The 22,994-nt window shown below is 43.8% G+C and overlaps 1 protein-coding gene across 1 annotated transcript in view; it reads left to right on the top strand.

Annotated features, from left to right (window-relative positions):
- LOC144505239 (dedicator of cytokinesis protein 2-like) overlaps window positions 1-22,994 on the top strand; it is a 618,318-nt gene that overhangs the window by 498,025 nt on the left and 97,299 nt on the right. Inside the window, exons 37-40 of the mRNA XM_078231263.1 lie at window positions 151-241; window positions 2,360-2,479; window positions 3,849-3,938; window positions 5,591-5,695. Of these exons, the coding sequence (XP_078087389.1) occupies window positions 151-241; window positions 2,360-2,479; window positions 3,849-3,938; window positions 5,591-5,695 (406 nt within the window). The remainder of the gene's footprint in view (window positions 1-150; window positions 242-2,359; window positions 2,480-3,848; window positions 3,939-5,590; window positions 5,696-22,994) is intronic.

The raw sequence follows: 22,994 nt of genomic DNA, 5'->3' as shown, positions 1-22,994 counted from the left end.
GGATGTTATTTTGACAATACCGATCACTGCAACCTTCCAAATTCAAATCATTTACTATTTTTTTTTCCTTTGAGTTAATTACAGCTGAGTAATTACAGAGCAATAACAGTAATCTTCAGTGTTTCTCACTGTTTTGTTTGTGCTCTGCAGATATCTGTATAAGCTTCGAGATCTGCACCTGGACTGTGACAACTATACCGAGGCTGCCTACACACTCCTCCTGCATGCTAAGCTGCTGAAGGTGAGGAACTTCTTGTTTAAATGTGAAAATGCACAATGCTGAGTGTAAAGGTGGGAAATAAGCCAATGTTCTAACTATTCCCATCCAAATGTGCCATTTGATGAACTATCGTGCAAAAACCGTGGCAGGTAGGAGGTTCATGTGGCGAAAGTGTGAGGTCAACCATTTTGGACCCAAGAAAGACCAAAGATATTTTCTATATGGCAAGAAGCTAGAAACTGCAGATGAACACGGAGATTTAGAGCCTCAATTAAAATACATCACTAAAAGCTAGTGGACAAGTTAAAAGGTCATTAAAATGGCTAAAGGAATGTTGGCTTTCCTGCCAAACAGCATGGCGTAAGCTGAGGTGGAAGACATTTTACAGCTGGAATGTATGTAGAGTAACTGCATTCTGTTCTAGATACCGCACCTCAGGAAAGATATGGGAATGGGTGCAGTGTGGATTTATCAGAATAATACCAGGGCTAAAAAGGATTGCATTAGGAGGACCGATGACATTGACTAATGCCCATAACGCCTGGGATATAGAGGAGTAAGAGATGACCACAACTGCCTATTTAAGATGCTCAAAGCAGTAGCTAGGATCGGTAGAGAGATGCTGATGCCCCAGCTCTCAAGGATGGGACTACCTGTCCCTGAGGGGCAGAGGTCCAACTCTTGAGTAATTAAGAAACCTATAGCGTATTATTGCTGCATGGCAGCTGGATTTAAAGTCAGCCCCTAGCTCAGGGGCTGACTTTTCCGCCTTCCTGTAAAGTCTGCCTCCTGATCTTGAACAATCTTCAAGTTGCTTCAGTGATCTTCATTAATATTCAACATCCACACTTAACTGAGAAATCTTGTGTGTCATCAGCAATGGCATTTCATTTGGGGTCATTCTTTGGAGGAGAGCTCTACCATGGAATGTCTGAAGAGTTTTGGCAAGTGCCTGTGATTCCCCACAATGACACCTCCCAATTTCAGTTAACAGTTGCTAAGTGAATCATAGAATCACTGCAGTGTAGAAGGAGGCCATTCAGCCCATCAAGTCTGCACTGACAACAATCCCACCCAGGCCCTATTCCCATAACCCCATGTATTTACCCTGCTAATCCCCCTGACATTAAGGGACAATTTAGCATGGCCAATCAACCTAACCTCCATGTCTTTGGACTGTGGGAGGAAATCGGAGCACCCAGAGGAAACCCTTGCAGACACAGGGAGAACCTGCAAACTCCATACAGACAGATACCCGAGGCCTGAATTGAACCCAGGTCCCTGGCACTGTGAGGCAGCAGTGCTAACCACTACACCACCATACTGCCCAAGTGGTGGAGAAGGACATCCCACAGGTAGGAAACCACCCTCCAAGCCAGTTCCTACAGGCCCGATTGTTTTGTTAACTAGCAGAGTCCTTTCACTTTCCTCCTTTCTAGAGAAGGTACACCCAGTGCTCCCAAGTTAGCCAGCAAACTACAGCCAGGCAGGCATTAATAAAGGACTAAAGATGTAATGACTAATGCTTCCCAATAAGCCTTCCATGATGGGAAAGACCGCTTAACACTCCAATTATCTCGAGCACTGGTTCACTATAATCATTAGATGTAGCAGTAGTGGGGAGGTGTGGTGCAGAACCATGCACTGTGGATCAAGGGTGGCACGGTGCCCTAGTGGTTAGCACTGCTACTTGACATATCAGGAATTTGATTCTGGATGACAATCTGTGTGGAGTGGCACATTCTCCCTGTGTCTGTGTGGGTTTCCTCCCACAGTCCAGAGATGTGCAGGTTCAGTGAATTAGCCATGCTAAATTTCCCCTTAGTGTCCAAAGATGTGTAGGTTAGGTGGTAAATGCGCAGGGTTATGGGGATAGGGCAAGGGTATGGGCCTGGAAATGATGCTCTTTTAGAGACTCAATGGGCCAAATGGCCTCCTTCTGTGATATTAAAGTGGTGGAGAGAGGAGAAAAATGGATAGAATATTCTTGGGTCTCTCTTGCACCATTCGGGGCAACTGTGGAGAATCTAAGAACATTGAAACAAAAGAGAGAAAGATAAAAAGAATACCACCTGCTACAGGTTATGGAACCATTGTACGTGGGTGGACTGATACAGTGTTCTTTTTTTTAAACTTTAGTGGTCGGATGAGCAATGTACCTCTCATGTTATGCCAATAGACTTTCACGATTCCCAAACACAGCGGCAACTGAAGGAAAATCTGTACAAAACCATTATTAATTACTTTGACAAGGGAAAGGTAAGTGCCAAATGGATAAGATTGAACCTCCAGCAGCGGTGAGATAATTTTGGACCCAACATGTGCCAGTCTGCATGGGTGTCCCAATTATGCTCTCACTAGGTATTTCTTCTTTGTGCTAAGTACAAAGGAATTCTGTCCCCAGTAAGCATGACCTTGAATGTGAAGCATGTGATAAACAAATATGCAGCAGCACAGCAATAAACCCTTTCTTGCAGATAATAAGCCCACTGAATAAAAACCAAGGAACACCTTTTACTGTATCAGATAGGCAAATAACAGGCCAAATAGCATACATTGCAATGTATAAAGCAGATTTTATTGAAAGCCATAAATAAATAAAGAACCTGTCTTTGCATAGGACCATTCACAATCTCACAACCTTTCAATAAACTGTGCAGTCAATTAAATATTTTTAAGTGTAATCACAGTTATAATGTAATAAATGCAGCAGTTAAATTGCACACGGCAAGATTTGACAAACTATAATAAGATAATGGCCAGGCAATCAGTTTTTCATGATATCAGTTGAGTGACAGATATTGTGATAGATACAGATTGTGCCACCACTTTGGACTTTAACCTGGTGTTGTGCGACTTCTTACTGTGCTTATCCCAGTCCGACGCCAGCATCTCCACATCATGATAGATAGTGGCCAGGACGCTGGGTAGAACTCCCCTGATCTTCTTTGAATAGTGTCATGGAATCTTTATTATCCACCTGAGAGAACTGGCAGCGCCTTGTTCTAACACCTTGTCTGAAAGATGGTATGTCTGTCAGTGCTGGACTGCAGTGACAACCAGTTCAAGGTTTAGAGATTGAGGCAGAGAGTGGGAGGCCTTAGGGAGCCTGAGAGATTGGGGTAGAAGGTTTTCTTGTGAGATATGGGAGTAACTCGTGCCCTCCCTAGCCGACCCCCGCACCCCACCACCTCCCTGATCTCTCAACTCTCGCTTTTCAATCACAGCCTCAATCTCCTAGACTTTACACCCCTCCCAGACATGGCCTAGATGCCCACACTCCAACCCCATCACTGACTGCCAAGGACAGTTCAGATAAAACAGCCACCAGTCTTCTTAAGGCAAAGAGCTGGATGATGCATGCCAAAGGGTGTCATGATGTTCAGGGTAAAATACCACCCCTGACGACCAGCCTTAAAGTGGGTTTGGGAGCATTGGTAGGCGGTTAGATTCCCTGTCATCCATGAAGGGATTATCTGAGTACACACACACACAAAGAGATCATAGAAAGATTCACTGGTGTTACAACCTACCACCTCCACTTCTCCCACCCTCTCTAAATGGCCAGACTTCCAGCTGGCACAGTACAGTGGCTGCTTACTGATGATGGATGCTGCTTCTCTTCCAGATGTGGGAAGAAGCTCTGAACCTCTGCAAAGAGCTGGCAGATCAGTTTGAAATGGAAATCTTTGACTACGAGCTTCTCAGCCAGAACTTGGTAAGTGCCCATGAGCAGCTGGCTTGTCGAGGTGTTCCAAAGGGCCAGTGGTCAAGTGGTTCCTTTAAATGATCCAAGGTTTGATATTTCTCTGCTGCTGTCCTTTGCCTAGCTGACCCAAAGAGCAAACACCGGACGCAAGCCTTTTCCCACAGGCTTCGGCTTTAACCTGGGTTTGGGGAGTGGGATGGTGAATAAAATTCTAATCACCTCCTGTTGCATCTTCAGCGCCAGATTGTGGAGTTGCTAAAGCCAAGCACCAGTTATACATTCGGAAGTATATATTTTCTCATCTCTGCTAATCCTCCCTGGTTCTTTAAATGCTGGCTGATGCTCTAGTTAAAGAGTCTTACAGTACTGAAGAGGCCCTTTGGCCCATCGAGACTAGTTCTTGGTCATTTCTCAAGGGAGTCACAAGAAACTGAAGTGTAGCAATTTGCCAAGACTTCTACAGCAACCCACAGCTATGAACTTCACCAGGAGAACTGGGCCTGTAGGTATACGAGAGCACCCTCGGGTTCAAGATCTCCTCCAAGTTGTACACACCATCTCAACTTGGACTTATAGACTGCTGTTGCTTCATTGTCGCTGGGTGAAAATCCTGGAACCTGCTACTCAGCAGGGCTGTGGGGACGTATTATCCATGGGGATAATAGGATTCAGGATGAACTAAATAACCCAGCTCCTCCTCAAGGGCAATTAATGCAGGCCTTGCTAGTGATGCCCACATGCTGAGAACAAACTAGAAGGAAATAAGACCATCTGATTGATGCCAATTCTTGCCCATTCTGAGTTTGAGCATGTCTTTATGAAATTGGGACGATCCTTGGGTGTAAGCTGATATTGGAAAAATGGTGATTTCAGGGGCATGAGTTGTTCACAAGGAATAAACTCTGGAACTGCGGGTTTTCATGCTGAATATTGTAAAGATGGTCGATGTTTTTAATGATTATCGTTGCAACAAAAGGTTTGTTAGTTCGGTCTGAATAACTCCGTTTATGATTCTACGCACGAGTAGTTTCTCTCATGACATGGTTTATTACATTGATTAATAATAGTATTAAACTTCATATAACTGTTCCACAGTGTCATATTAAATCACAAGATGACATGCGAATAATGCAACCTGGTTTTCTGGACCTGACATACTCGCTCTGGAGGCCGCCAGTGTGTTCGTGGGCGTCTGTCTACCCATGAGATGTTAATCTGACTAATGGAAGGAATACGTTTTATCCTTATGCAATTGTGCTACCTTAAGCTACATCTGCTCACAGCTTAGAAAAACACTTATCCTGCATTGTTCGGTATTTACCCACCTTATAATCTATTCAACTTTTGTCTCCGCTACAAGCTTTTTTTGTATACTACAGGAAGTACATGGCTTATCTCTAGCTGGTATGTGCTGTCTTGGAACAAAGACAAGACTCTGTGGGCTCGTTCTCTCACATTAATGCATAATAATGCAAACCAAAGTGAAAGGATGCTGGAATAGCATGACTAGTGAATCATCATAAAGCATCCCAACATTAAATCATCTTAAAACATTCTCATAATGTTCGAGAAAGTTGATTGCAGTTCTTAGCATTTTTTTTCTCCTGCTTATGGTATGCTGGGTTTAGAATTAACTGTCGTTCCTGTTTGCCTACTTGCAGAAACAGCAAGCCACATTCTATGAAAACATCATGAAAATCCTACGGCCGACTCCGGATTATTTCGCTGTCGGCTATTATGGTCGTGGTTTTCCGCTGTTTCTCAGGGTGAGTCTTTGGCTTGTGAATCTTTAGCCTCAGAGGGAGTGAGGCACAGATTGACCAGAGTGGTACCAGGGCTTAGGGGTTTAATTATGACAGTAGCTTGCATAAATTTGGCTTTAAAATCTCTGGAAGTTAAGTAATTGAGGGACGGTCTGATCAAGTGTTTAACATGGTAAAGTTATTTCACAAGGGGCAACAGAACCTTTAACTTATACAGTGCCTTTAACATCACAAAACACCTTAAGGAGCTTCACAGGAATGATTAACAAACAAAATTCGATACATTGAGCTAAAGGCTAGGAATCCTAATGCAAGTTACTCACTTCCTGGCTCTCCAAAGCCTAGCCACCATCTACAAGACACAAGTCTCCCCTTGCTTGGATGAGTTCAGTTCCAACAACACTCAAGAAACTCGTCACTATCCAGGACAAAGCAACCTGCTTGATTGCTGCCCCTTCCACAAACGTTCATTCCCTTCACCACCGATGAACAGTGATGGTACACACTTGTATGTCCCTTAGACAGCACCTTCCAAACCTACTAGCTCTACCATCTAGAAGGACAAGGACAGTAGACACATGGTAACAGTATCACCTGGAGGTTCCCCACCAAGCCACTCATCATCCGAATTTGGAAATATATCACCATTTCTTCACAATCGTTGGGTCAAAATCCTAGAACTCCCTCCCTAACAGCCTACACCTCAGGGTCTGCAGCAGTTCAAGAAGGCAGCTTACCACCAACTTCTGAAGGGCAACCAGGAATGGACAATAAATGCTAGCCTAGCCAGCAATGTCCACTTCCATAAATGAATTACAACAAAATGTAAGGAAATGTTAGAACAGATGGTCAAAAAGCTAGATTTTAAAAGAGCAACTGCCTGGGACAGAGAGAGGAGGGGCAATGGGTATTGACAACAAAGAACAAAGAAAATTACATCTCAGGAACAGGCCCTTTGGCCCTCCAAGCCTGCACCGACCATGCTGCCCGACTTAACTAAAACCCCCTATCCTTCCGGGGACCATATCCCTCTATTCTCATCCTATTCATGTACTTGTCAAGACGCCCCTTAAAAGTCACTACCGTATCCGCTTCCACTACCTCCCCCAGCAACGAGTTGCAGGCACCCACCACTCTCTGTGTAAAAGATCTGCCTTGTACTTCTCCTTTAAACCTTGCCTCTCGCACCTTAAACCTATACCCCCTGGTAATTGACTCTTCCACCCTGGGAAAAAGCTTCTGACTATCCACTCTGTCCATGCCTCTCATAATCTTGTAGACTTCTATCAGGTCTCCCCTCAACCTACGTCGCTCCAGTGACAACAAACCAAGTTTCTCCAACCTCTCCTCATAGCTAATATCCTCCATACCAGGCAACATCCTGGTAAATCTTTTCTGTATCCTCTCCAAAGCCTCCACATCCTTCTGGTAGTGTGGCGACCAGAATTGAACACTATATTCCAAGTGCGGCCTAACTAAGGTTCTATAAAGCTGCAACATGACTTGCCAATTTTTAAACTCAATGCCCCGGCCAATGAAGGCAAGCATGCCGTATGCCTTCTTGACTACCTTCTCCATCTGCTTTGCCACTTTCAGTGACCTGTGTACCTGTACACACAGATCTCTTTGCCTATCAATACTCTTAAGGGTTCTGCCATTTACTGTATATTTCCTACCTTGGAAACCTATCTTGTTCCAGAGTTCTGGAACAAATTCCAGAATTCTGAGTCCTGGCATCTAAATGCATGGCCCCCAATGGTGAAGTGACTAAAATTGGGGATGTTCAAGAGGCCAGAATTGGAGGAGAATAGCGATGTTGGAGGATGGTAAGGTTGCAGTATGGGGAGGGGCAAGGCCATGGAAGAATTTGCTAGTGAGAATGAGAGATTTCAAATTGTGGCATTGCTCAACCTGGAGCCAATTTAAGTCAGCCAGTATGGGTAATTGGCGAAAGGGACTTTGTGTGAATTAAGACACAGGCTGCAGTGTTTATGGAGGGTAGAATGTGGGAGGTGGCCAAGAGTGTGTTGGAATAGTCATGTTTCAAGGTAAAAAAGGCATAATGAGCAGCAGACGACTTGAAGCAGGGGTAAAGTTGGATGATGCTGTGGAGGTGTTCTTGGTCATGTGGTCAGCTATGTGCTTCAGAACAGATGACCAAAGGTTTGTCATTTTGTCTTAGATTCAAAATGACAAGTTTGTGAACGACATGATTCAGTCTCAGACAGTTGGCAGGGTGAGGAATTAATTGAAAGCTCTATGTGGTCGAGTTTATGAGACAAGGACCAAAATCAATGGCTACAGTTTTCCAAATACTCAGTGTGAGGAAATTTCTGCTTATCCAGTACTGAAGTAGTTTGACCATTTAGAGAGTCAAAAGAGATGGTTGTGAGGTAGAGCTGGCTGTTGTCTGCATACATGTAGACCCTGACATTCTTTTTAATTATGGGGTGAATTCTCCCGTTTTCAGGCTAAAGTGCCCACGCTGGCGGGAAAACAAAAATGTTTCCTGTTTGCGCTGGTAGCGTCTTTCAGGTGGGATTTATGCACCTGAAAGATGCAAAGGAATGCGTCTCACCAACACGCCGACCAGCCCCGCTGTTCCGAGACCAGAGCACCCTCTGGTGAATCTCTGGAATTCTCTGGCCACTGAAGTGGTGGAGGCTACCTCGTTGAATATGTTTAAATCACGGATAGTTGGATTCCTGATTGGTAAGAGTGGAACTGATCCACTTCAGATCAGCCATGATCTTATTGAATGGCGGGGCAGGCTCGAGGGGCTAGATGGCCTACTCCTGCTCCTATTTCTTATGTTCTTATGTTCTTATTAAAGGATGTCCTAATCACCATGCTCACAGACAGGCCCCTTTCCCCCAAAAAATGAAATGGTGGCCCTCCAACTGTCCAGGGGAGCATGATCAACCCCTCGCCAAAGAGGGGCATCCCCCCCCCCCCCCAGCCACGGATAATTGCTAACCCACCCACACCACACAGGAATGAACCCAATTGGGGCCAGCGGCGCAGATTGGGTGAATCCCCGTTTCCTTGACGCCCATCAGGAATACCAGTTTTTGGCCGACGTCACATTCTGCGGGGCATCGGAATTCCAGCCGGCTGTCTGAGGTGGTCGGAGAATCGTTCTCTATATCTCTGAGGGCACCTGTTGGTGAAAAAGAGGAGGGACCAAGGATAGATCCTGGGAGATTCCAGAGATAATGGTGTAGGACTGGGAAGAGAAGCCATTGCAGTTGATTCACTGGCTACAGTCAGATAGAGTGATTTATCTCACCCGGCTGGACAATGGATTTAAAGGATTCAAAGAAGTCGTGAGAGATGAGGAAGAATTATTTACCTTAGTCACAGTCATGTTGATTGGAGGGATTCAGACATGGAGTTCTGGGAAAGATGGGCACAGATGTGGGAGGCAACAACATGCTCAAGGACTTGGGAGAGGAAAGGGAAATTGGAAATGGAGGAGGTGGTTAGTTTGCAAAGACAGTGGTCAAGGATTGTTTTTGAGGAGAGGAGTGATTGTTGCAAATTTGAAAGAGAAGGTGACAGACCACAAATGTGCAGGTTAGATGAATTGGCCATATTAAATTTCCCCTTAGTGTCCAAAGATGTATAATTTAGGTGGATCAGCCATGGTAAATGCATGGGGCTACAGGGATAGGACATAGGAGAGAGCTTGGGTAAGATGCTCATTCGGAGAGTCAGTGCAGACTCGATGGGCGGATGACCTCTTTCTGCACTGTGGGGATTCTATGGTGGCAGTGTCTGGGGACAGCAAAACATGAACAATATCAGCCAACACTGAGGCCAGGAAGAAAAGTTGGCTGATGAGCAGTTTGGTGGAAATAGGGTTAAGGCACCAGAATTCAGGTGGGGTAGGTTCATTGATGAGATCTGCTTGGAATGGGTGTGAGGGGAAGCAGGTAGAAACTAGAATAAAATGGAAGTTCAAGGAACATTTGGTGAAGTTTAGTCCAGTGGGGAAATGGGAAATGGCAAAATCTGCTGCAGGTTGATTCCAGTCATGGTGACAAAGATGGCTGCACTGAGATTGGGGCACCATCTTTAAAGTGCACTCCGAATGGAAGACAAGCATACCTGCCCCCGCACACAAGATCTTTGCCAGTATTCCCACCCTGTCCCCATAATCATTGCCAACCTGCGCTGGGGACAGTGCCGGGGGCATTGTTGGTACACTGCCTGGCCATGTCCCTCTCCCTCGGGGGCTAAACTGACCTTAACACCCCCAGCAGGATCCCCTCAACAAGTTTGCATCTGATGTCACGTCGGCGTGGTATGAATATTTAATGAGGGGGATAATATGACGAGGCGACAAGATATTATATTTAAATTGATTAAAACCTATTAAAATCAGGTTCACACCCCTGATTACGTCAACTACGAGAGACGGGGAAACTTGGAAATTGCAAAACTCACGAGTGAGATGCGCAATTTTCCACTTTCTCCGGGTTTTGCACCCCTGCTGGCAATCCCATGCATGGAGCATGCAGGCTCAAGATCCCACCCATCGAAAGTAAAAATGAGGATAAAGAATCTGGATCCAAGGAAAGTAGAAGACTATCACCATAACTTCTTCATTTAAGTATGGAAATTCAGGTTTCAAGCTATCTAACCATCATTCATGCGCATCAGGTACTTCACTTTTAAGAACTCTGCAACTGAAGAAGCTTTTCAATTTTTAATATGAGTCATTCTAATGCCATAAAAATGCATTAATAGACAGAAAATACAGACCAGCTTTCAGCAAGGATTTTGTTTTAAATCACTTAAAACATTGCAATAAAATACCATAAAATAACTTGGCTTCCTGATTGGGAGTGAAATATTCCAGGTCTTTAGGGAGGATAGAGAAATAGGAAGAGAAGAAGCTTTAGTGATTAAAGATACCATTACAACATTAGTAAGAGAGGATAGAGGCATGAGGAAGCAATCAACTGGGACTTTGTGGATAGAATGAAGGAATAAGAGGGAACTTAACACTGTAATGGAGGTAATCCATAGGCCTCCTGATAGCAGTAATATAATGGCAGAATGTATAAATTTAGACATTAGAGTGGTTTATAACAAAGTTGTTATAATGGGAAACTTTAATTTTCATGTAAACTAGAAAGAGCAGAGTAGATGGAGTTGGAAAGGTAAAGTTGTGAATTTCCTGAATCCATTTGAAATAGTTTTTTGGGGCAATGCCCCGAATCTTAACCCTAACTCTACAAAGATGGCAAGATCTCATTAATAATTTAATATTAAGGGAGAATTTAGCAAAAAGTGATTGTAATATGATCAAATTTAATACCCGTCTGGAAAGGAGAAACTTAACACTTTGTTGCTAAGATTTGAGATATCACTACAGCTAACTTTAAAGGGATGAGACAAAGGGCAGATTCTCTGGTCTTGTTCATCCCACCCCTGATGCCAGCGAGAATGGAGAATTTGACACTCAGCCATTCATTGCAGCGGCACTGGCGAATCCCAGCCGCGGATGATGTCGGAGGCTTCCGACGAAAGACTGACAATAGTCTCTGGTCAAAATGGGTACCAGGTAAAATAACCGATGAATAGTAGGTGGTATTCAAAAAACAGGATCATTACATTCTTCAGTGGATCAAGAGCTCTATTTCACAAATAAAGCAGCTACCGTTGACAAAAAAGATGAGAAATAGTATAAAAACTAAAGAAAAATTACGTAGGACATGATTTTACGGCCTCGCCCGAGCGAGACCAGAAATTCCTATCCGAGGTCAATGGACATTTTCATTGTCCCCTTCTTACCTGCACCAATTCTGTGGCAGGCGGGGCAGTAGAATTCCGGTGGTAGAGATGCAAGGAATAGTGTAGATCTCAGGAAACAGAAAAAGATACAAAGAATAGTAAATGAGGACTATAAAAATGATAGTAAGAGCTACGAAAAGGGATATGAGAAGAAATTTGGCATGAATATCAAGATTAACACAAAAAAAAGTTACCATTATATTGAACTAAGAAATGCAGTGTAGGGTAATGGCACCTTTTATAAATAGACGCTAGTAATATTGAAACGAAATTAAGGAAATTGCTGACCTGTTGAATAATTGCTTTGCGTCAGTCATCACGGTAAAGAAGGAAGCAAGCAAGGAAATTGCTACATAGAGCTACTGTCACACTAAATTGGAAAATTACAAATCTAACTCCATTGTTTAAAAACATGCGTGAGAAAAACTGTGAGAAAAACCAGGGAATTATAGCTCTGTTGGTCTAATAGCTGTTGTGGGGAATTATTGGGATCTATCATTAAGGATGGTGGGTTTATGTACTTTAATTGAAGCCCCAACACACTTCCTTGCAAGACACCATCATAATTTCTGACCAATTGATCACTATTAACGGCTTATATAATACATTAGAGAGCCATACATTAAGGACAGCACTTGGAGATTAATTGAAGAGAGTAAATGTGGATTTATAAGAGGTAGACCATATCTAACAAACATAATTGAATTTTTTGAAGAAGTAATTAAAATGGTAGACAGGGAAATGTGTATGGGTGTCATTTATATGGACTTCAAGAGGCACTTGGGAAAGATTCATGTAAGAGACTGTTAACTAAAATCAAAGCTCACTGAACTGAAGGGAAATGATTGAACTGGTTAAGGGATTGGTTAGATGGTAAAAGACAGAATAACTTTAAGGAACCGTATTGGAGCCTCAACTAATCACAATTAATGACTTAGATAACACAGTAGAGAGCCATACATCCAGGTCTGCCAATGAAACAAAGATAGGTGGCAGAGTAAGTGGTGCAACTGAGATGCATAAAATTAGAGAGATATTAACGGATGAAGGGAATGGAAGAAATTGCAACAAACGTATTTCAACACAGACACGAGTGAGGCCATCTATTTTGGATCCAAGCACTTTGTAAATGGTGAAAAGCTAGGAACAGCGGAGTTTCAACAAGATTTGGGGCTCCATGTGCACAAATAATTAAAATATAGTAATGGAGTACAAAAAAAACAAAAAGGCTAATCAAATGCTCGGCTGATTTAAAAGGCAGGAATGTAATGGGGACAGTTGGTTATGGTGATACGAAACTCTGGTTAGACCAGATCTGCAGTACTGTATACATTTCTGGACACGGCACTTGACCTTAAAAGGAGTGCGGTGCAGATTCACCAGGCTCATATTCCCCACGACATAAAATGTTAAAGTGTGACTAGGCTGAGGTTTTTACAACATTGGAAGTCGAGGACTCAAAACCTTAAAATCAAATCCAAACCATCCAGTCGAGAAGTTGGGGAGTAGAATCATAGAATCCCACAGTGCAGAAGGAGGCCATTCGGCCCATCGAGGCTGCACCGACCACAATCCCACCCAGGCCCCATCCCCATAACCTCATGCATTTACCCTACTAGTCCCCCTGACACTAAGAGACAATTTAGCATGGCCAATCCACCTAACCCGCACATCTTTGGACTGTGGGAGGAAACCGGAGCACTCGGATGAAATACACGCAGAAACGGGGAGAATGTGCAAACTCCACACAGACAGTGAACCAAGCCGGGAATCGAACCCAGGTTCCTGGCGCTGTGAGGCAGCAATGCCAATCACTGTGCCACCATGCCACCCACGGAGTGCTTCTTCATGCAGGAGTGGTCAAAGTGTGGATCTCTCTGCCATTTAAATCAGTAGGTACTAGTTCACTGAACAATTTTAGATCAGAGATTTTGACTAGTCACAGGCATTAAGGGATAGAGTCAAGGCAGATGGATGGAGTTGGGAAACAAGTCAGTCCTGATCTAAACAAATGGCTGAATGGAGTGTTAAAGTTTACTTATTAGTCACAAGTAGGCTTACAGTAACACTGCAATGAAGTTATTGTGAAAATCTCCTTGTCGTCACACTCCGACGCCTGTTTGGATACACCGAGGGAGAATTTAGCATGGCCAACGCACCTAACCAGCACATCTTTCGGACTGTGGGAGGAAGCCGGAGCACCCAGATGAAGCCCACGCAGACATGGGGAGAATGTGCAAACTCCACACAGACAGTGATCCAAGTCTGTAATCGGACCCGGGTCCCTGGCACTGTGAGGCAGCAGTGCTAACCATTGTTGCGAAGCTGTGCTTGAAAATCTGGACTTCAATTTTTGTCAGTTTGAAGCAGCTCAGTTGCAGGATAGTTATGTACACCTTTCCTGAACTTGAGGCAGAGCTGTTCGCAATCATGGATTGAGAGGCAGGCAAAATCAATTGAGGAAAGTACAGATTCACATAATTATGTTCGTAAATCACTTTATGGACTTTGGTTTCCTTAGTCACTTAAGTCAGTTATTTGATTTGCACCCCAATTACTTAAGTCACTTGGGGCAAGTAGATGAGAGAATTGTGAGCACTATAGCATCAGTACACCTAAACACAGGGCACTGGATGAAATTAGGCTCAATGGTGCCTGTTTTTTGGGTGTTATGAGTGCCTTTAGAGTTCAAAAATAGCATCTGTGGTGCAAACCTGTATATTCCTAATGCAAAGCTCACTGAATGCCATGTTGGTACAGAGGTTAGTGTTCCCCGGAGGCTCACAAATCAGGAAGATAGTGACATCAGTCACATTTCCATCGTTATTTCATAGGTCCACGGGGAATGGTGTGGCACATGCTGAAGTAGATTTTACTGGCTTCATTAAGGTTTCTGCACAGATCAGTTAAACCCAGACAGGGGTGCAATATTGGGCCTTCCTCTGAATATCAAGCGTGACTGGAAAGAGCAGAGGCGAGGAGAAACAGAACCGGCTTCTAGAGGAAGAAAGGCGGCAGATGATGAAAGAGGCCTAGTTAGTCGATTTCTGCCCAGGATGTACATGAAGAACTTAATTCAAGTGCAATGCCCAATACACCCAATCCTCCATTCACCAACAAATCCACATGCCTTAACTTCCCTCCGACACTGACCCACATGTCATTCTCTTGACCTCAACGCAAAAGTAAAAGCTAACAAAAAAGCACCTTCCAAACCAGATTTATGAATTATACCATACTTGCTTCATACAAACTTCAACTAATCACCCTTTTGTGTTCTGTTAGTGCATGTCTTCCATGTGCATTTGCCTGTCCTACTGCTCCTATGTGGAGTTATATGTTCATGTGTATGTAGCCCATCTGGCTGCTGCTAGCAATTGAGTTCCAGGATTGAGGAACATAGGACTTTGGAGCAGGAGTAGGCCATTCAGCCCTTCTCGCCATTCGATGAGATGATTTGATTGTGGCCTCAACTCCACCTTCCTGTCCACCCCCATAATTTTACCTCTCTTGTCTATCAAGAAACTATCAAATTCAGCCTTGAAAAAATTCAATAACTGAACCTCCACTGCTTTCTGCAGAAGAGAATGCCAATAATTAATGACCATCTGAAAGAAAAAAAAATTCTCATCTCCATCTTAATTCGGAGACCCCTTATTTTGAAGCTTGATCCCCTAGTTCTTATCCCCACACAAGAACAAACAACTTCTCAGTATCCACCCTATCGAATTCCCTGAGAATCTTATGTTTCAATCACATCATTCTCATTCTTCTAACCTCCAATGGGTAGAGATCCAACTTGCCTTCCTCTTGGTATCAAGCATGACTGGGAGAAAGAGCAGAGACTGGGAAAAACAGATCAGGCTGCTAGAGGAAGAGAGAGAAGGAAAGGATGATGAAGAAGAGGAAGGGAGGCCTTGGAATGAATCGGGTGAACCTTGTCTGAACTGTTTCTAATGCAGTTATAACTTTTAACAAATAACAAATACTGCACACAGTATTCCAGATGTAGTCTCACCATGATCCTGTACAGCTGCAATAAAGCTTCCCCACTTTTATATTCCATTCCCCTTGCAATAAATGCCCAGTACATGGGAGGGGTTTTAGAGGCACAAACATGAAGGGCAAAGGAAGGCAAAGTTTCAAAAGAGGTCATTGGTACTTTGGATCTCCTGAATTCCCTTTGCTAGAAGGTTCTTAGACTTTGGCCTAATGACTGCAATATTCTAACTGTGGTGATTCGTGGTGATAATCCATTTATTTAAGGGCAACACTGCAGAGTAAATGTCACCTGGCTTGGGGGACCAATCAGGACTGAGAATGGGTAATTACTCAAGGGGTGGAGTCCTCTCTTAGGCAATATATGTGTAGAGGCGGCAACCACAAGAAGGAACACATGGAATGGACAGAAAAATTGGAGAAAACTCCAAAAAGAAGTCCAGAAGAAGAGCACCACGACCATTCCTTCCATGTGACAGACCAGGACAGAACTGTCAAGACATAAGATATTATGTGCCAACATGCATTATAATGTAAGGTGCTCGGCAGAACCAACATCAACTTGGGACTGGAGAGAGGCATCACCCATAGACTGAAGTAGTCACATGATTAGAGAACCGTCTAGGACAGAACTCAGTAAGTAGCAAGCCTGTATGGAAGAGCTCTTGCAAGACCATATTTGGAACTATACATAGTTAAACCCTTCCAATAAAAGTGTTTATGTTTGAACACAAAAGCCTCAAGGTCTCATCAATGAGCAATCACCACTGTAACAACACCAAAAACATATTGGGCGGGATTTTACGGCCTTGCTCGTCCCGAAACCATTAATTCCTGCCATGGTCAGCGGACCTTCCCATGCTCTGCCCCTCGCCTACTCCGATTCCCATGGTGAACGCGTCGGTAAAATTCCAGCCATTAAGCACATAATATGACCTGGTGTCAAGATATGAATCTTCGGTAGTGGATCAAGTTGGAATGCCGGAATTATTGTCTCTGAGACCGGGCCCCTGTCGTACCAAGTAGGCATAGAGGGACAGATCGTTCATAAACACATGGATCACTTGAGTAGTGAGATGCTTCAGTGGACAGAATATGTTTTGACCACATAAGCATCAAAGTAGCTGATCAACCTGTTATAAATATAATTGATGTGTCTGGAGAAGCAAGTAGTAATGAACTGCCCGTTCCAGAAGAGGTACCTGTTATTGCAGTTCCTGTTAATATCAATCTTTTGGAAGCATCTCAGACTACAGAATTATGCCAATCTACAAGAAACAGAAAAACCCATCAAAGACTCAATTATAATTGTCCAACTCGTGTATAATGTTTAGGTAGAATTTAGGACTGAGTAACTTAAGATTGTGTAAAGGAGTTAAAGAGAGGGGATGAGGTGACTTGTGGTTATTGTCCCATTACGGGCAACATAGCAGAGTAAGGGTCACCTGACTTGGGAACCAATTGGGACTGAGAGTGGGTAATCACTCCACGGGGCGGAGTCCCCTTTTAGGCAGTAGGCATGTAGGGGATTAGGGCAGCCTTGTGGGCTGTTGTACAGTTTTGTTTTTAAATTAAGTTATTTTTGTGTTTCTAATGTAGTCTGTGAAAGTGCATCATTATACTAACAGTGCCATGATGCACTGCCAGACTTGATTTCCCCCACTCCCCAATACATCTATAGCCCAAGGAGCAGGACTTTTCACACTGCTGTCAGATCATGGACCCCTTCACAATACTCACAAACACGCTGACTGCATTCCAACCCAATCCTTAATCCAAGCAACAACCTTAATGACCCCCCAGGTTCTGAAATCATCTTGGTATTCACAGATCTTAATGCCCACTCTTCTTTTCCTCCTCTGCATTGTACTGTTAGATGCTAGGAACTCCATCCAGAAATGTTAGACTCCTTCCCAGTGCTCTGAGGGTTATCCTGACGCTGATAATTTAGTGATGTCTGGCATTACTACTTGGCATTGTGCTCCACTTCTTACAAACCCCCTGACTGACAAGGCCAATACTGAGGAAGACAAGAGGCCTGTATGTATATAGTTAAAGTTACAATGATGAATATTGTTGAATACAAAATTGGGTGGCACAGTGGTTAGCACGCCACTTCACAGCACCAGGGGCCAGGGTTCAATTCTGGCTTTGGGTTACTGTCTGTATGGAGTTTGCACATTCTCTCCGTGTCTGCGTGGGTTTCCTCCGGTTTCCTCCCACAGTCCAAAGATGTGCAGGTAAGGTGGATTGGCCATGTTAAATTGCCCTTTAGTGTCACAAAGATGTGTAGGTTAGATGGATTAGCCACCTAAATGCGCGGGATTAATGAGAAAGGCCTGGGTGAGATGCTCTTTTGAGGAGTTGGTGCAGACTCGGTAGGCCGGGTGGCCTCCTTCTGCACTTTATGGATTGTATGATTCTATGAAAGAAACAAAGAGGAATATATTGTGGGAAGAAGAAAAATGATCAAATGTTCTTTTAATTTTCTCTCTTCTATCCTGCTACCTTGCAGAGCCGGAAGGGCTCAGATCCCCATAGGCTAATCTTAGCCTCGGCAATCAGCAGTGGTGGGCTGTTTGACTGCATGGGGCATAACATGTCAAACCAATCTTAACCTCAGCTAACGTCTAAGAACACAAGTTGCAACAAAGAGAAATCGGGAGCCAAGGTTTTACTTCCATCCCTAACCCAGGACAGTGGAGCTTAGGTTAAACATTGGGACTGAACTTAAGGCTTCCCTTCTCCTTTACAGCCCAGTGCTACACTAGACAGTGCCCTTACCCCTTGCTCCCACAGGCCCCTTACTTTTTCTAATAATTTGCAGTCAGTAACGTGTTTTGGAGATTACCAATTTTGTTCCAATGTAAACCGACATTTGTCCCAATAAACATTGCACATGATGGATGTTGTCATTAAAACCACCACTCTAACCTCCTGTGTCTATCCATCATGGGTTATTTACTGGTGTAATGAACTGTGGTCTGCTTTGTCCCTTCATCTGGTCCATTAGAAGGTACATGTTGACAAATGGGGTACGAAAAAGAATGATTATTAAAAAGGGTGGAACTGTAGACTCACTGAACTGCAAAAACAAATTCAGCTTCTGCCTCCGTTTCTAAATCCCCCAGAGACAACATCCCAGGCAGCCATGTTCTGTTGCTAAGAGAACCGAACCTCCCCTTGATGGTTAGTATTTATTTTCCTTTGCTAGTTCATCTGAAAGCACCTGAGATAGTAAAAAAGACACAGCATCATAGCTTGAACTCAACAGTTCAGGGTCTGAGGATCAGCATGAGACAGTGCCTTCTGAAAGAGAGAGGAAATAGAATCATATAAATCCTAGAAATCCTACAGTGCAAAAGGAGACCATTCGGCCCATCAAGTCTGCATTGACAACAATCCCACCCAGCCCTATTCCCGTAATCCCACATATTTACCCCAATAATCCCTCTAACCTACACAGCCCAGGACATTAAGGGTCAATTTAGCATGGCCAATGCACCTAACCCACACATCTTTGGACTGCGGGAGAAAACCGGAGCACCCAGAGGAAATCCACGCAGACACAGGAAGAACGTGCAAAATTCCACACAGACAGTGATTCAAGCCGGGAATCGAACTCGGGTCCCTGGAGTTGTGAGGCAGCAGTGCTAACCTCTGTGCCACCATGCCATAATTGTAAAAAAAAATGTAAATACCACACTGAGCCAACATCGAGACTCAAGCAAGGTTATAATTATAAAGGTGCCTAACAATAACTAAAATCACCTCCACAGCCAATAAAATTGCCTAAATTTCAACATCTGTACTTTAATACACATTATTATTATACACAACTACAGATAGCTGCTCAAACAGTCAGAAGATGTGGATTCCAGTGGAATCCTGCATTTAAATCTTGATTACTTATTCACTTAATCCAACATTTAAAGTTCCATTTTAAAAAACAAATTCTCCAAATTGACTGCCACAGTCTCCTATGTTGTAACAGTGTTCCATTGCCTCACAGTGCCAGGTACCGAGTTTGATTCTGGTCTTGGGTGACTGCATGGAGTTTGCACATTCTCCCCATATCTACACGAGCTTCCTCCGGGCGGTTTCCTCCCACACTGCAAAGATGTGCAGGTTAGGTTGATTAGCCATGTCAAATTGACCCTTAGTATCAGGGGGAATAGCAGGGTAAATACGTGGGGTTACAGGGATAGGGCCTGGGTGGGATTGTTGTCAGTGCAGACTCGATGAGCTGAATGGTCTCCTTCTGCACTGTAGAAGGAGACTATGATTCTATAGCATTTTAGGATAAGGTGCCATATAAATCAAAGTTATTTTTTTAAAGATGTTGAGGCAAATTGTAGTAACAATCCCTAGATTAGAAACTGAACATAGAGCATAGATTGACCTGGAATTTTCAACTAGGGTATGTAGCTAAGAGCTACTTTGAGCAGTGATTGTAACTACCGAAACATTGAGAGAGTTCACAACTATTCAGCAGTGACTACAACCATGAAGATTCAGATTCTGTGGATGCATTGCATGAAGAGAATCATTCAGCTCTTTGGCTTGGAATGGAAGGAGAAAACTGACTTTTCTGTGAAAGATCAAGAAAATCCTTTGAGTAAATGTGTTCAGCCATGATTATATTGGTAACAGTCTTGTCTCTGAGTCTGAAGATTCTGGGTTCAATTCCCATTACAGGACTTGAAAGCTTAAAAAAAGATAACGCTGACACTTAAGAGGATAGATAGGGCCTCAATTTAATTCCCATAGATGACACCTCAGTTTGTAGTGCACTCCCTCAATACTGAATGTTGGCCTAGATCTTTTGCACTCAAACCTTCTGACTTGGAGGCAAGAATCACACCAGACAAGACACAAAAGGGACATTCAAGTGGTAGGCTATTTGGCCCTTCCACAGCACCCAACTCTTTCTTAAATGTTGGTTTAACAGCTCATGCAGTTTTTAGGTGAGACAGTAAATATTTCCCTTTTCAGGTAGATATAAAATATCCCATGGCACTATTCCATGAAGAGCAAGAAAGCTCTTGGGAACATAGATATTGCTAGATTGATAAAGACCGAAGTCCATCTAGGTCACCTTCTACCATCCTTCTAGTCACATTGGCGCGCACGGTGGCACAATGGTTAGCACTGCTGCCTCACAGCGGCAGGGTCCCAGGTTCGATTCCCAGCTTGAGTCACTGTCTGTGTGGAGTCTGCACGTTCTCCCTGTATCTGCGTGGGATTCCTCCAGGTGCTCCGGTTTCCTCCCACAATCCAAAAGACATGCTGGTTAGGTGTATTGGCTGTGCTAACTTCCCCCTCAGTGTACCCGAGCAGGTGCCAGAGTGTGGCGACTAGGGGATTTTCACAGTAACTTCATTGCAGTGTTAATGTAAGCCTACTTGTAACACTAATAAATAAATGTTTCTTTTTTCTTTCATGGGATGTGGGTGCCACTGGCAAGGCCAGCATTTGTCGCCCATCTCTAACTGCCCTTAAACTGAGTGGCTTGCTCGGCTATTTCAGAAGGAAGTTAAAAGTCAACCACATTGCTGTGGGTTGAAGTCACACATAGGCCAGACCAGGTAAGGAAGGAAGATTTCCTTCCTTAAATGCGTAAGTGAACCGGATGGGTTTTTACGCCAATGGGCAATGGTGTTTCATAGTCACCATTACTGAGATTAAATTCTCAATTCCAGGTTTATTAACTGAATTTCAATTCCACCAGCTGCTGTGGTACTTTTCGAACCCATGTCCTGAGAGCATTAGCCTGGGCCTCTGGATTACTAGTCCAGTGATAAACAAATAATGAAGGTTCTGACTCATCTTTCCAGCAACAGCAAGGATTTGATTTGATTTATTATTGTCACATATATTAGTATACAGTGAAAAATATTGTTTCTTGCGCGCTATACAGACAAAACATACCGTTCATAGAGAAGGAAAGGAGAGAGCGCAGAATGTAGTGGAACAGTCACAGCTAGGATGTAGAGAAAGATCAACTTAGTGAGAGGTAGGTCCAAACCTGTAAGAGATTGAATTAGAGCATTGTTAGAGAGTTTAAGAGTTAGAATTAAGTTTTAGAAGCATAGAACCAGCGTAAAAGATAGAATTAGAAGGTATGCTGGGCACAGCTTGCAAGAAGTCACCTCATTCTGGTGCCATCTTGAGAAAAAAAACGGAAGGGGGGCTCAGCGGGTTGGAAACCTGTGGCGGGTGAAGCTGGAAGCTATTGACAATGAGAAGGGTTTAAAATAGTATTTTGGGGAGGAAGTTTGGGTGGGATGGCGTGAGGGTTGTGGGACGGAGGAAGGGGTGCCAAACTTCCAGAACTGACCTAGAATCTCCAGGAATAGAAGACTAATCTCAAGGACATTGGAATGAGAAACTGGAGGGAGAGGGGTGAAATCAGTGAAGCATTAAATAACAATTGTGTTTTACTCCTTTAAATAGATTCAATAGATTAAATAGATTCACTGATTAACTATTATCATGTGCTGGTAGGAGCATGTTGGGCGGCACGGTGGTACAGTGGTTAGCAGTACTGCCTCACAGCACCAGGGACCCGGGTTCAATTCCAGCCTCGGGTCACTGTTTGTGTGGAATTTGCACGTTCTCCCCGTGTCTGCTTGGATTTCCTCCGGGTGCTCCGGTTTTCTCCCACAGTCGAAAAATGTGCAGGTTAGGCGGATTGGCTATGCTAGATTGCCCCTTAGTGTCAGGGGGACTAGCTAGGGTAAATGCATGAGGTTATGGGGTTAGGGCTTGGGTAGGATTGTGGTTGGTGCAGACTCCATGGACCGAATGGCCTCCTTCTGTACTGTCGGATTCTGTGATTCTATGTCCTAAGAACATAAGAACATAAGAAATAGGAGTAGGAGTAGGCCATCTAGCCCCTCGAGCCTGCCCCGCCATTCAATAAGATCATGGCTGATCTGAAGTGGATCAGTTCCACTTACCCGCCTGATCCCTATAACCCCTAATTCCCTTACCGATCAGGAATCCATCTATCCGTGATTTAAACATATTCAACGAGGTAGCCTCCACCACTTCAGTGGGCAGAGAATTCCAGAGATTCACCACCCTCAGAGAAGAAGTTCCTTCTCAACTCTGTCCTAAACTGACCCCCCTTTATTTTGAGGCTGTGCCCTCTAGTTCTAGCTTCCTTTCTAAGTGGAAAGAATCTCTCCACTTCTACCCTATCCAGCCCCTTCATTATCTTATAGGTCTCTATAAGATCCCCCCTCAGCCTTCTAAATTCCAACGAGTACAAACCCAATCTGCTCAGTCTCTCCTCATAATCTACACCCCTCATCTCTGGTATCAACCTGGTAAACCTTCTCTGCACTCCCTCCAAGGCCAATATATCCTTCCGCAAATAAGGGGACCAATACTGCACACAGTATTCCATCTGCGGCCTCACCGATGCCCTGTACAGATGCAGCAAGACATCTCTACTTTTATATTCTATCCCCCTTGCGATATAGGCCAACATCCC

Source organism: Mustelus asterias, chromosome 16 (assembly GCF_964213995.1).
Source record: "Mustelus asterias chromosome 16, sMusAst1.hap1.1, whole genome shotgun sequence".
NCBI classification, from domain to species: Eukaryota; Metazoa; Chordata; class Chondrichthyes; order Carcharhiniformes; family Triakidae; genus Mustelus; species Mustelus asterias.
Note: the sequence above shows the minus strand (reverse complement) of the source record. Positions and strands in the feature narration are given on the sequence as shown.